The sequence below is a fragment of the Chiloscyllium plagiosum genome, chromosome 30 (assembly GCF_004010195.1).
Source record: "Chiloscyllium plagiosum isolate BGI_BamShark_2017 chromosome 30, ASM401019v2, whole genome shotgun sequence".
NCBI classification, from domain to species: domain Eukaryota; kingdom Metazoa; phylum Chordata; class Chondrichthyes; order Orectolobiformes; family Hemiscylliidae; genus Chiloscyllium; species Chiloscyllium plagiosum.
This window is the reverse complement of record NC_057739.1, coordinates 36028526-36042927: the sequence shown is the minus strand read 5'-3', so window position 1 is coordinate 36042927 and position 14402 is coordinate 36028526. Positions and strand designations below refer to the sequence as shown.

Here is a 14402-nt window from a genome sequence, read left to right as displayed (position 1 = left end):
GCATTTCCAATGTCCCTCCCCCAAGTTCCTCCTCCCTACCTTTTATCTTAGCCTGCTGGGCACACTTTCCTCATTCCTGAAGAAGGGCTTATGCCCGAAACGTCGATTCTCCTGTTCCTTGGATGCTGCCTGACCTGCTGTGCTTTTCCAGCAACACATTTTCAGCTTTTGTACGTAAGGCCTTGCAGAATCATGGTGTTGCTTCCTGGTCAACATGCAAGGTGGCCTTGGCTCCATTACAAGTCCCTAGACCTTCCTGAAAAACTTCCAGGCATTAATTAGGACTTCACTCAAGCTGCCATTTTCAAATAGAAAAATGTTCAGCCAACCTACGTGAATCTTTCTCAACCAGTTTCACTCCATCAGGTTTGGACCCGAGCCTTTTACTACAATCAGTGGTAAATAAACTAGCTGAGCCCGGAATGAAAGTTGTACTCTTATTCTGTAAAGTTTCCCTGTATAGGTTCTTAGTCTAGCTGAGGTCTTACGCAAACTTAACATTTGGAGTCCACAGTAAATTTTTTGAAAGACTGGTTCTGCAATCACTGGTACAACTGTGCTGGTATCGACCTCCATTAGGATCGAGTGACTACTTGACCAGACATTTATTTTGATTTGTTCTGATTTGGATGTTGTTATGCAATTTAAGTGTTCCAAATCAAATGCAGGTGGGCTTTCCTGGGTGTGCACTCTCCTGGACTCTATGAGTTCTCTTACTCAATTCAGGCCTATTGGGCCTCTTTTGCATACCAACAGCAACTACAATGACTTTTAATGCTTTCAAGAACAAAAGGGTCAATAAAAGGGAGATAAATTTAGGAATGAAAACAGAAATTGCTGGAAAAACACACAACAGCTACATTGAGACACCGCAAAGGACGTTGGCTTCTACATGTGTCCTATATACCCATTCAACAGAATTTGCAGACCAAAAATGTTTTCCTCAGTTACCCAAATGGCACCACTTTAGGAGACTACACTTCCCAAGCAGGCGATGGGGAAGATATTTCAATTGTTTTTTAAAACCCACATCCAGCAGAAAAATAACAATATCATAAGTGCAATATCTTTGCAACCAGACCCTTCCAAGCAATGTCAGGAAAAACGTGCATGTTTCTCAAGCATCAACCTAATCTCTCCTCCTCCCTGCTTTATTACCTTCTCTGGCCTTCCTTGGTCAAGTCATTAATCAACTTTTAACCTGGCTCAACCCAAAATGAGCCATCAGTATTGCCGATGTGCAATGCTACAGGAGAACATCTGAATTGTAAAAATCAATTTTATGTTTAAAGACTATGCCATTTAACAGAACATTATCAACAAATAAATCAAGTTTTCTGATTCAACACTTTTGTCAACTATCCATAAATAGATGTCTAACTCGGACATTGATCAAATGAAGAGAAAAATGTAGATGAGATATTTTATTCCTAAGAATGCTAATGAAAAATTAAGTGGTGTATGCAGCAGGTGTGTAATCAACATTAACCCTTCATCACTGACAGTAGTCACAACACAGCCTATCACTGCACAAATCCTCTTTACTCTTACCTTGCCAAGAGGGTTATTTGGTGTGTTAATGACGATTGCTTTAGTATGCTTGTTAAATTTATTTGCTAGTTCAGCAGGATCCAATACCCAGTCAGCACTGGTCATCAACCTTCCAGATACCGGTTTCTGAAACAACAATAGGTATCCTTTTAAATACTCTAAAGATTATAATGTTATGTATAAAGGTGGTCAATAGGAATCCCTTCCTGAGCTGGCCCTGTTATCCAAGCAACCTAATACTTAAAAATCTTACCTCTCTTTCAAATTTTGCTGCTTGAAAAAACATTTAGTGAAGTTAATCAAAATAAGTGAGTGTATGTAAGGATAAAAGTCCTAAATAGTTTTCTGGTTATTAAATTTACAATTGGCCAGCGAATTGGAACACACAAACAAGGAACAGGAGTAGGCAATTCAGCCTCTCGAATCTACTCCACAGTTCAAGATGATCATGGCTGAACTGATTGCAACTTTAAACCATATTCTTTCTTACCCCCATGCATAATGAGAATCTATCAAACTCTACCTTAAAAATATTCAAGGACTCAGCTTCCACCACCTTTCCAGGAAGACAGAGCCAAAGACTCAAAGTCCCCGACTTTTAAGTTGTGACACCCAAGTTCTTGATTGTTTTAGAAGAGTCAATATTCTCCATAGTCAAGACACCTCAACCAAGTTTTCGCCAGGGTAGCGGAGTCCAAAGCTAGAGGGCATAGGTTTAAGGTGGGGGAGGGTGGGGGGTGAAGAAGATTTAAAAGGTACCAAAGGCCAACCTTTTCACGCACAGGATGGTGCGTGTATGGAATGAGCTGCCAGAGGAAGTGAAGGAGACTGGTACAATTACAATATTTAAAAGGCATCTGGATGGGTATATGAAGACAAAGGGTCTAGAGGGATATAGGCCAAATGCTGGCAAATGGGACTAGATTAATTTAGGATATCTAGTCAGCGTGGACAAGTTGGACCGAAGGGTCTGTCCCCATACTATACAGGTCTTTGACTCTAAGTCACCTTTTACTTGTCTAAACTCCATAAGATACAAGGCTAACCCTTCTAACCTTCACACTCCATTCTAGTAAACTTGATTTGAATTGCATCCAGCGCACTTACTTGCATCTTTGAATAAGATGACCAATGCTGTGCACAATATTCCAGATCAGGTCTCCCCAGACACTGCATAACTTAAGCATAATCTCTTAACATTTGTATTCAGTTCCCCTCACAATAAATATAACCATTCTTTCCTAATTACTTGCCTTTTGCAATTCATGTACTAGAACACCCAGATACATCTGGACACACTTTTAATGCAAAGTGAGGAATGAAAACACAAATGAATACTATGTGAATTGTACTATCATGCTATACATTAAATTTAATTAAAGATGATACAAGTTGTCAATAATTTAATTTGGCTGTAGAGACTTACTGGACGCAGCAGGATGTATACAGGTTGGCCGCCTGCCATTCGCACCATGGACTCATAACAATCAAAGAACGGTTCAATGATAATAACCTGTATTGGAGTGGAGAAAATATTTTCAATCAAGGGTGGAAATCCTAGTTGATTTTCTCACACCGGCCCTCATCTACCAACCAGGCAGTGATGGTAACAGTAGCAGACTACTTATAACCACAATTAAAATTAGCTCACTTAGCACAGATCAGAAACATATATTTGCTCTTCTGGCAAAGTTACACTTCCAATGTAGCCACTGAAATAGTAGAGAGAGATGATTTTCAACAGAGGTTGGTTAATATTCAATCTTGCCCATTAGCTGTGGTGTTGTATCGGAATGTTTCCTTCATCTACAGAGTCATTCAGCTCTTTCTTTTTCAAGTGGTTAGTTATTTAAAGAACACCAGTAAAGATAAATTGTATGAACTAACAGGTGAAAGATAGTCATTCATGATACAAAACAAACAAACAACAAATTGTAGGAAAGTTACTTTGGTGAATTCAAGTATTGCGAGAAAGTAATGGATTCTGTTCTTTAACATCTGGAGTGTATGGTAGTTTTCTGCAGATAAGCCATGTTGTATAGGACATACCAAGGTTAGAAGTCAGATGTGAGTTGTGCAACACCATAAATCACATCATATAGAAAGAACTTAGAGTCATAGAGATGTACAGCATGGAAACAGACCCTTCAGATCAACTTGTTCATGTCGACAGATATCCTAAACTACTCTCGTCCCATTTTCCAGCAATTGGCTCATATTCCTCTAAACCCTTCTTATTCGTGTACGCATCCAGCTGCCTTTTAAATGTTGTAATTGTACCAGCCTCCACCACTTCCTCTGGCAGCTCATTCCATACACGCAAGACCCTCTGTGTGAAACAGTTGCCCCTTAGGTCCCTTTTATATCTTTCCCCTCTCACCCCAAACTTTGGGCTAGAAGACCCAGTTTCAAATCCCATCTGCTTGAGAGGCATGTCATAATAGGTCTGAATAGAGTGAATTAAAACTTATCTATAGAAAAAAACTTACTTGAGGAAAAGTCTTAAAAACAGAGGAGATAACAAATTAAACAAGGGAATTAAAATGGGAGATTTCAGCTGTGTCCTCAACACTATGATGTGCTTATATCTGTCACTTTTAGTTAAAAAAGCAGGTTCATTTACATCGTGAAACGAGCCAAATAAAAAAGACTTTATTGAATTGACAAAACGTAAAATCATCTTTTGTTCCCTCACAATATTCGGTTTCTGCAAGCTCCTCCAAGGATGAGTTCTCATGATGTTAATCGCATTAATTTAAAACAAAAATATTTGATTTTTAAAAGAAAAATGCACATTGATCAGAAATCTTGTATTTTTCTTCCAGGAGTTTAAAAATATTAATTAAAGCTGTCCTCATTAAACCTGTGCACACATACAAAACTAAATTGGGCTCAAGTACAAACCAATAGTTATAAAACTTTAAGTTAAATGCTCCGACTCTCGATTTAGAAATGATTCAACAGCCATCAAAATCTCTATGAAAGTTATTACTATCAACATCAGTACTCTACTTTAATACAATGAGTCTACCTTTTCTAGGACATTAAAAAATACCACGTACTTCATCATCATCATCAATCAGCGCCTGGAAGAAACAGAACAGGGCCCCATATGCTCCAACTGTCACTAGCACTTCAGTGAATGGATCAATGTCTTGTTCCAGTAATTTCCCAAAGAACTTTGCTAAGATCTTCACCAATGGTGGATGACCCTGAGAAGGGGTGGAAGAAGTGAGAAAGAAAAGGAAAACCATGTAGGAAGAGTGACATAACACATTTTTACTGAATCTTTATGTGGAAGGTATAACATCAGTTAATAAAAATAGGCAGTGCTGGAGAAACTCAACAAGTCTAGCAGCATCTGTGCAGACAGGAACAGAGTTAATGTTTTGAGTCTAATTGGACTCAAAATATTAAAACTGTTTCTCTCTCCACAGAATCTACTTGACCTGTTGAGCTTCTCAAGCATGTTATGTTTGTATTTCAAATCTCCAGTATCCAGAGTATTTTGCTTTTACTAACATTAGTTAAGCCATGTAGTACAAGAAATGGTCCATTAGTATGCAAAAATATCTTTTTAGTCAGTAAAGCCTTATAAAATAGTATAAAACTATGATTGCACAGAGTGATTAGAAATGAAACATACTTTAGGTATTCTTCTTGCATATAAAGGTCAACTTGTCAATTGTATAACTGGAAATCAGAATTTATTTTGTTTAGGATATGGGTAACAGAAAAAAAAAGTTTTGCTCATGAGTGGTTACCCCCTATTTTACAACTTAAGTCACTTTAGAGGGATCAACTGCAGTGCACATTACAACTGGGACACAGTTTCTCTTCCTTGAAAGTCATTATTGAATTAGTTGGCTTTTATAATAATCCATCTTCCATGGTCATTTATTCCTGATTGGGCTCCCAATTGATCTATTTAACAATTGCTTGGTTTTCCTAATCTCCCGTTTGCTAGCCTAGTACTATCAATACTACCATAATCCACATCCATTTTAACCAGTGACTGTCATAATATGATTAGTTGTATTTATGCTCCTCAAAAGTTCTGTTACTCATGTCTGTGGGATGAATTCACAAACCTCTAGTTCTGAAACATTGCCAGGACTAGAACAGGAACAGGGAAGAAAAAAGTAAAAATATATTGAAAAACCAATGAGGCTGTTTCTTAAGCATGCCACCTATGTAATAGTTATACAGGGCGTTCAATGTAAAAAAAAATCATGTTGCGGTTCTTCACTGAAACAATGAAGGAAATTAAATATGGGAAGAAATATAGTTAGTGCAAAAAGATGTGTTGGGAACCTGTACAAGATATACGATGGGATGTAATGAATCAAATGCATGCATTTATAATTTGCTCACTGAAATTTTATATCACTTTAAAAATAAACAAAACCACACTCAGCTTAATTTGATGTAAATTCATTGATCTGCAATAAATCAAGGTATCTACACTTTAATGATTTTGACCTCATACTCAGTGTTGTTGTTAGGAAATCTACCCTGAGATACTCATAACAATAAAAAAAAGGATTTTCTATCATTGAGCTGAATTTATGATTAGGACATCCCACTTACATACTAGCTTATGGGACTGGAGAAGCAATCACAGAGAATGGATCAGAAAAGATAAGAAACATTACCCAAAGAGATGCATGAGAAATACTAATGATCGTTAATGAAGGAACTTTTAACCAGACCTGTTCTGTGACAGTGGAGCTATTCTAGAATTTGGGGCACAGGAAACTGAAGGTATGGTTACCAAAAGTGAAGCATTTAAATTTGAAGATGCACAAAACATCAAAATTAGACCAACGGAATGCTCTGGAATACTCATGTTTAGAAGTAACAAATACATGAATGTGGGTTTCAGCAACAGGTGAAATGGAGTCTGTGTTGTGAAGGTGGAAGTAGGCGATCTTAATGATGGCACAAATAAGAAGTTGGAAGCTCACTTTGGGATTAAATAGGACACCAAGATTACAAACAGGTTAACTTAGCCTAAGACTGCTGTCAGGTAGAGGAATGGCGTCAGTAACTATAAGTTTAGAATTGAGACCGAAAATAACGGCTTCAATTTTCTCAATAAAGAAATGGATTAAGTTTCTACTCATCCAACATTGAATTATGGATAAGCAGTCTGATAATATAGCAACATTGGAGGAATCAAGAGACATGGCAATGAGATAGAACTGAATATAATTAATGTACTGGTAAAAATGGCATGACTTCTGTTTAGACACAGGGTAATCCCCTCTGCTACAGTAGTATGAAGCAAGTGATTTTACATGTCTTGTGCTCAGAGTTGCACAGGCCAACTGTAAGTATGCACTAGACACACTCAAAACAGATTATGAATCTTCTCTACATTATCCAGCACAGTGCCATTACCGATAGGATAAGTGGTGGTGAGGTTACTTCTTTCTAATTCATCATCGCCAACTTGTTTGTTGGGGTACTCATAGCCATTTCAACATGTTGGTATGAATGATTATCAACACGACTGAAAAAATTCTGCAGAACAGATTTTTAATGATCATTTGGCTCAATGAAAAAGTCAAAGGATTGTTAGAACTTACATTCAGCATTCCATAACCTTGCACATTTTGTTACCATACTGAACATTCAGTCATCCAGCAGGACAAACAAATGTCTTTTGGGAGTATCCCTTCAAGATAAGTGGTTAGTATCAAAATATACTAAAATTGTTCTTCAAAGTTAGTTCAATAACTGCAGTGCACCAGATAATCTTATGTTTTGATATATTATTGAAAGTAAATACTCACAGAAGCCCTGGTATACTGGTTGAAGTCACCGTTTATGGCCCTTGTGAAAGCATCTTTTACAATATTTGGAGGGGAGAAGTCAGGAAATCCTTGTCCTAGGTTGACAACCGCATGGTCAGCAGCAAGTTTTGTAAATTCAACCCTAAAAATAAATACACATCAGAATTCCCTTTAGCTGCTTCCACATCTCTTTCTCTGATACAACTCAACACAAGTACCTTGCTATAAAGGGAGCAAGTCATTAGATACCACGTACCACTGGCAATTCTGTTTTGCAACTGACTACTAACGTGTTCAAGAGTGGTCGAATAAACAAAATTTCAGATTTTTCTTTGCCTTACAAGAATTGACTGAATCACCTTCTTTTGCATCTTGCCAAAATTAACTGCAGCATCATCAGTGGAACTTGAAACTTTCTAGGAATGTTTTTCAGTCACCTATTCAGATATATTATAATACATCTCTGGACCAGGTGGGACCTCCTAGTCCATACAGACACTACTACTGTTCTACAAGAGTCCTTGAAGCATACTGGGAGCAAAATTGGGTAATGACTGAACACAGGTGCAATTAGCCTGCATCCATTCAGCGGAAACACAGGCTGCATAGTATCACAATGCTGACTGATTGCAAAATCAATAAATGGTCCAAAATTGATACATGTTAGCACTTCTTAAAGGAATGCTTAAAGCTAGGCTGCTTCTCTAAAATCAGAGATGCATTCTGGATGGAGCAGGTGCTGGGAAACTGGAAAGCAATGTGGGTTGAGTCAATGGACATTGGACAACGAAGAAGGCAGTAATCTGAGTAAACCAGGAGCTCATTCCACTTGTATCTGACATTTTGAATAGAGAGCCCCCTTAACAACAGTGAACAGCAAAGTGGTGCTAATATTTCCAGCACCAGCTTGGAAGGCAACATAGAAAAGTTAATTATTACAGTCACTGTCACAGTCACAGGCAGTACGGCCTTTGCCATTATGATCGCAGTCACAGATTTCAGAGAATACCATCCTGAAGAAATGCAGATATCCCATATTGTTTCTGGCTGAGGTCCAGGTAGGAAAATTGCTATCTATGGACGCTATGAGGAAATGGCCTCTTCCAGAGAGCCTATCACCCCATTCTAGCAGCTGGTCCTGCTTCACATATCCTCTTCTCATTTCCCCAGTCATGCTTAATTTCAAGGGGCTTTCCTATTCATACAGCCATGTCTAGAGGAAGAAGTTTACACATTAGTCTTGAAGTGAGCAAAGGGTCCACAGCTGTAAACGTTTAATTATCCCTTTCAACAGTGCTTGTAGGGATCCTTCCTGCTATTCAATACATATACAACATGCAAGCTTAGGTGAGAACATGCAATAGAGCTACTTGCGTCAGATCAGCATTGAATACTGACTGCTGCCACAATGTGCCATGCCTGTTCTTGTAGACAACATGTGCATCAGCATCTGTACAAAGAATCGTTAAGGACACTTTGGTCACAGAACAGGTGCTACTAAGTCCACTTACATGCAACTTAAGATTTTTCTTTTGTAAAACAAATTTGAAGCAACCCTAAAGTTATTTTTAACAAAAATTGAGATGCACAATTGTAGAGAATTTCACAAAATCACTCTTGAGTATGCAATGTGAAAAATCTTGCAATTGCCATAACGAGTTATATTGAACCACGATATTCCATCCACTGATATCTAGCAATAGACAAGATTCCTCAATGTCTTTTTATACTCAGTAAACTTCTCCCGTAAGTAAACCATCAATTTACCAAACATTCTTGTCTAATCCTTCAATTCTCCGAGAATGAATCTGCTGGGACATCATTACCTAAACAACATAGACAATAGATTTAATTTACAATTGCCAAATTCAAGCACTTAAATAAAGAACAACAACTAACCGTAACAAAAAATTTAATTATCTCTTGTACATGATCAAGACACTAATCAAAAACAAATGTTTGAACATTCCTGAATAAAGGAAACAAAATTTCACAAACAATTGGCCATTGAGCTTCCTGTCTAAAGGAACAAAATTTAAAAAGTATTGTTAAACTTCAACAAATCCTTACTTAGATGGCAGTTGGAGGTCTGTCTGTATTAAAAAAGGATATAGAGGGATTCGAAAAAAGTGCAAAAAAATCTTAGGGATTCAATAACTAAGATGTTATACCCATTAGGTCAAATAAAACAGTAGGGCCGACTTCTCTAGTAGGACTGAGAGGTGAGTTTGATAGGGCCAATTTACAAATGTTTCCATTTGGAGCAAAGTTCAAACCTCAGGACCATAAATTTAACTAGTTACTAATAAATCAAATAATAAATTTAATTTTTTTTTAATGCTGGAGGATGGTGAGAATGGAGAACTGGCCACCAAAAAACAGTTCAGACCTTTTAAGTGGAAATTAGTTAAGCACAAGGGGAAAGTAAATAGGGTATTCTAATTGGCTGAAATGATGTCAAATGGGAGGACATTGAAATTATAAACACCAGCAGAGGTCAGGTGAAAGTGAGGACTGCAGATGCTGGAGATCAGAGTCTAGATTAGAGTGGTGCTGGAAAAGCTGATGAAGGGCTTTTGCCTGACCTGCTGTGCTTTTCCAGCACCACTCAAATCTAGAACAGCAGAGATCAGTTGGTCAGAATGGCCTGTTTCTGTGATGCAAAATTTTATGTAACACATGGCAGTATTTGCTATACTGTTGCAGAAGTGTAGATCTAGGCAGCAAGCCACACATCAGTTGAAAGAGATTATTACAAAGTACAGAATATCTGCTATAAAATGGATATGTAAGAGATATAAAAACATTGGGCCAATCCTTTATTAAACTTGCAATCACAGGTACTTCTGAAACTGATGTTGTTATGTCGACCAACACGGCAATAAATTTGCACAAAAACCCACAATGATGAGACAAGTAACTGAATACTCCTTTCATATGGTGGTGTTGGGGAATAGATTTTGATAAAGACATTGGGAACTCTCTCAACCTCTTTTCTGCAGAATACCAAAGGATCTCTGATATCCACCTAAATAGGAAGATGAAGTTCAGTTTAATGACTCATACAAAAGTTGGTATTTCCCCACAATCAATCCCTCAGTTATACAATGAAATACTAGTTGGATTATGTGCTCAGGTCAAGCAAAGAGGCCTAAACCAAAAGCCATCCTAGAATGAAAGCATGCTTACAATGAGACAAGATGGCAGATACAAATAATAAATAGACAGAGCATCAGTAATGAAAAATGAAGGTATAATGAAACAAAACGCTGAAGGGAATGAGCACTACATATTATATCATTAGTTTAGATTATTACATTAGATTAGCTTACTTACAGTATGGAAACAGGCCCTTCAGCCCAACAAGTCCACACCGACCCGCCGAAGCGCAACCCACCCATACCCATTCCCCTACATTTACCCCTGCATCGAACACTACGGGCAATTTAGCGTGGCCAATTCACCTAACCTGCACATTTTTGGACTGTGGGAGGAAACCAGAGCACCCGGAGGAAACCCATGCAGACACGGGGAGAATGTGCAAACTCCACATAGGCAGTCGCCTGAGGCGGGAATTGAACCCGGGTCTCTGGCGCTGTGAGGCAGAAGTGCTAACCACTGTGTCACCGTGCCGCCCACCACTGAGAAACAAGAAGCATCATCTCACAAAAACAGGAGTGAACGCAAACTGTCGAGGGACTTTTGGGCATGCAATGGGGAATAGTGCACACGTCAGTCCAAGATGTGACTTTAAGTATATTGTGTCTTTATTTATTTCAAGACCTCTGCAGTGTATGCTGGCTTGCAACAATCACCCTACTTCAAATAACGTACCTGTAGCTAGAAATAACAAAGCTAAATTCATCAACCATCTCTACCACTCCACTAACCTCAATGACTTTTTAAAACTTCCAACTTTCTATCCACCAAACTGAAGTCTCGTATCACTGAATTCCCCTCTGATGAAATCACGATTCTGTGTCATCAATCTTCATAATCAACTTTGATTCCTTTATTCTTTTCCACTGACTGGATTAACACAAATGACTTTGTTACATGAATGACCTCAAATAACTCAATCAGACATTGCAGCTGTTATCAGACCGAAAACAAGACAGGCAAAATATCACTATTTATCTGTTATCTTCAGATGCTAACTGGAATCCTGGATATCTTTAATCTTTTGTTCTCTATTATTTCTGTCTGGACTGTCGATTACTGTTTTATCATTTTAAACACTGTCAAATGGTAAAATGAACATGTGGAAACAATTTTTTTCCATATTACAAATAATTTTTGAATAGTCATATCATTTCTCAATAAGGCACATAGAGAGCAAGACTCATTAGAAGGTGAGAACATTATTAAGACTGAAAACGCATTGTGCTACTGACAGACCATCTTTTAGATGAACTATAAAGCCAAAGTCCTGTCTGATTAGGTGGAAAATGCAGAGAAAATGTGCCCAATTTTTAGATCAACATCCTTCTTTCAAGCAACATCATCAAAAACAAGTTAATTTGTCATTGTTGTGAGATCCTATTCTGTACAAATGTTTCACTACATTAGTCATCCCATTTATACTTTAAGGAATTACTAAAGATGTCTTCCTTCTTTCACCCTCAAATTTTCATAGCTAAATAACTGCAGAAAAAAAATTGTTTACCTTCTTCCTCTGCAAAATGTTGCTAATCAAACTGTTATTTCTTATGATTATGTGTGCAGGTCCCCTGAGCATATCTGCTATCTCTTCTGTAATTAGGGCTATTTACAATTCATCTAGCCTTCCGACCACCATCTGCTGGACATGAAGGTACATGCACTAAATAAACTTATAGTTATTAGACATATTCAGCAGGATACCATTCTTGTTCAATGAACAATAATACAACAGGAAGAACTTTAATGCAAAAAATGAATCTGGGTTTCATATTGTATTACAAAATGCTTACAAGCAATGTGATTTTCACTAACTTTGCATAAGTTTACATTAATGCATACTGAACAGCGTTCTTTATAGTTTGCAAAAATGTTATCTGTTTTGAAGTCCACTGAGACATGTTTTTCTATGTTAAGATGCTACATAATTGCAAATTACCATAGAAATATTTTTCAAAGTGGTTTACAATAATGGTAATCAGCACAAAATTAATGGCAATTTAATTTTTTTCACAGTTAATTTTTATTTAGCACAAGGAATATGTCAATGAAATTCCCAAATTAATATTTTACATAAAATTAAATATCTCTCAACTGAATTAAATGCCGTCAAAAAACAGCTTTTAAATGCAGCAGTTTTGCATCCATTTTCCTGCAGACATCGGTCCATTATGAGGAAGGAGTTATATAAAAGAAAAAATATATGCTGAACATACGGACAGCATATCAACTATATAAATTTAACCAAGTTCTTTCAGGTTCTCAATAATATTACTACGTCTCATGCCATTCATTTCTCCAGATCATAAAATTCCATTATGGTCCCTAATTGGACTTCTCCTTTCACCACTCTTTTATTGTTTATATGCCTGTAGATGACTGCGATTCCCGTTTATGTTGGCTGCTAGTCTTTTCTTTTTGTAATTCATTTTTGCAACTCATTTATTTTTCATATCCTTTCTGAACCATCTTTTTTCAGCTTCTATTAAATATTCTCAATTGCATTTTCTATCTGACACCAATTAAACGCACACTTTTTCTTCTTTAACTTAATAAATTTCTCTTTATTCATTCCAAGGAGCTCTAAGTTTGTTTGCCTCATCTTTCCTTATTATTTGCACCACTGCGAAATTTCTGTTAACAATAGTTCTGTGGAATCATTCACACCCATCTGAACATGTTTTAACCTTTCATCCAAAAGCTGGCACATCCAACAATAACAACATGGTGCTACTTCAGTGTTGGATGAGTTTCCTCCACTCTTAAAAACTAAATTAAGCTTTATTTTAAATTGTGTAAAGACTTAAATTGATTTTGTTTATGTACTGCCATCCACCCAAAAGGAAACAGGTTCCTCATTTTGATTCACATCCTTTCCACAAGTTGGTTGCCAGTATTTCACACCAGGCAACTTTATTTTACCTAGCTTTCAGATAAGGAAAATGTGTTGTCGTTGGTGGCCAGATTGAAAACCAGAGGGCACAAACTTCAGGTAAAGAACAAAACAATCCTTATGCAGTGACAGGTGAAGATTTTGCATTGCGAAGGTGTATAGGAATCAAACACAATCAAGACATTCAGGAGGAATTGCATTATCTGAAAACAAAGAATGTGCAGGTCTATACATAAAAAGCAGGAAGTAGCTGCAGTTGAACTGCTCCTTTGGAGAGTCTGCACAAGAGACATGACAGACAAATGGCCTCCTTTCCTTTTTTTTTATAGGATTTGAATGTTTTGTCACACTAGATCACAAATGTGACTCAAAAAAAAAGCAAAGCTGCAGACTTTGGATATGTGAAATAAAAACACAAATCTCTGGGGAGATTCGCCAGGTTTGGTAGTTGTGGAAGACAAAACAAATTGTTTAAAACAAAATAAATTGTTCGAGAAACTCGAGCGGTCAGACAGCATCTGAGGACAGAAAACAGAGTTAATGTTTTGAGTCCAGGGACTTCAGCACTCAAATATTCTCTCTCCACAGATGCTGCCAGACCTGCCGAATTTCACCACTACTTTTTTGTTTCACATTTCCAGCATTCCCAGTTCTAGGTTTTAACTACTCGAATGTTTAAGAGTGTTTTCTCTCCACACACGTTGCCAAACCTAAGCCACCCCCAAAACGTGTTTACAATCACAATAATGCGACTTGAGTAGTATCTCCCATAACAGGTGACGCTCTGTAATCAAAAAAAGAAAATATTTTAAGCAGTATGAAAACCGTTATTTAAAATAAAATCTCTTTTGACAAAAAACAACCGTGCCCCCAAGGGTCTGGCATCTAGAAGCTTCCGGATCAGTGGTGCTGGAAGAGCACAGCAATTCAGGCAGCATCCGAGGACAGGCAAAATCGACGTTTCGGGTAAAAGCCTTTCATCAGGAATAAAGGCAGAGAGC

General features: G+C 37.4%; 1 protein-coding gene across 6 annotated transcripts in view; it reads right to left on the bottom strand.

The window, feature by feature from the left end:
* The window catches only part of LOC122564913 (kynurenine--oxoglutarate transaminase 1-like), a 56685-nt gene that overhangs the window by 39988 nt on the left and 2295 nt on the right, over nt 1-14402 (bottom strand). For 2 of the 6 annotated variants that reach the window (XM_043720375.1, XM_043720372.1), the window contains exons 2-7: nt 12016-12147; nt 9117-9175; nt 7350-7491; nt 4614-4763; nt 2978-3064; nt 1552-1677 (exon numbers count right to left, since the gene is read on the bottom strand). In XM_043720375.1, the coding sequence (XP_043576310.1) occupies nt 1552-1677; nt 2978-3064; nt 4614-4763; nt 7350-7491; nt 9117-9175; nt 12016-12087 (636 nt within the window). In that variant the 5' untranslated portion in view covers nt 12088-12147. Of the gene's footprint in view, nt 1-1551; nt 1678-2977; nt 3065-4613; nt 4764-7349; nt 7492-9116; nt 9176-11239; nt 11379-12015; nt 12151-14402 lie in introns of those variants that run through there. The other 4 variants (XM_043720376.1, XM_043720373.1, XM_043720377.1 and 1 more) reach the window with 4 other exon arrangements.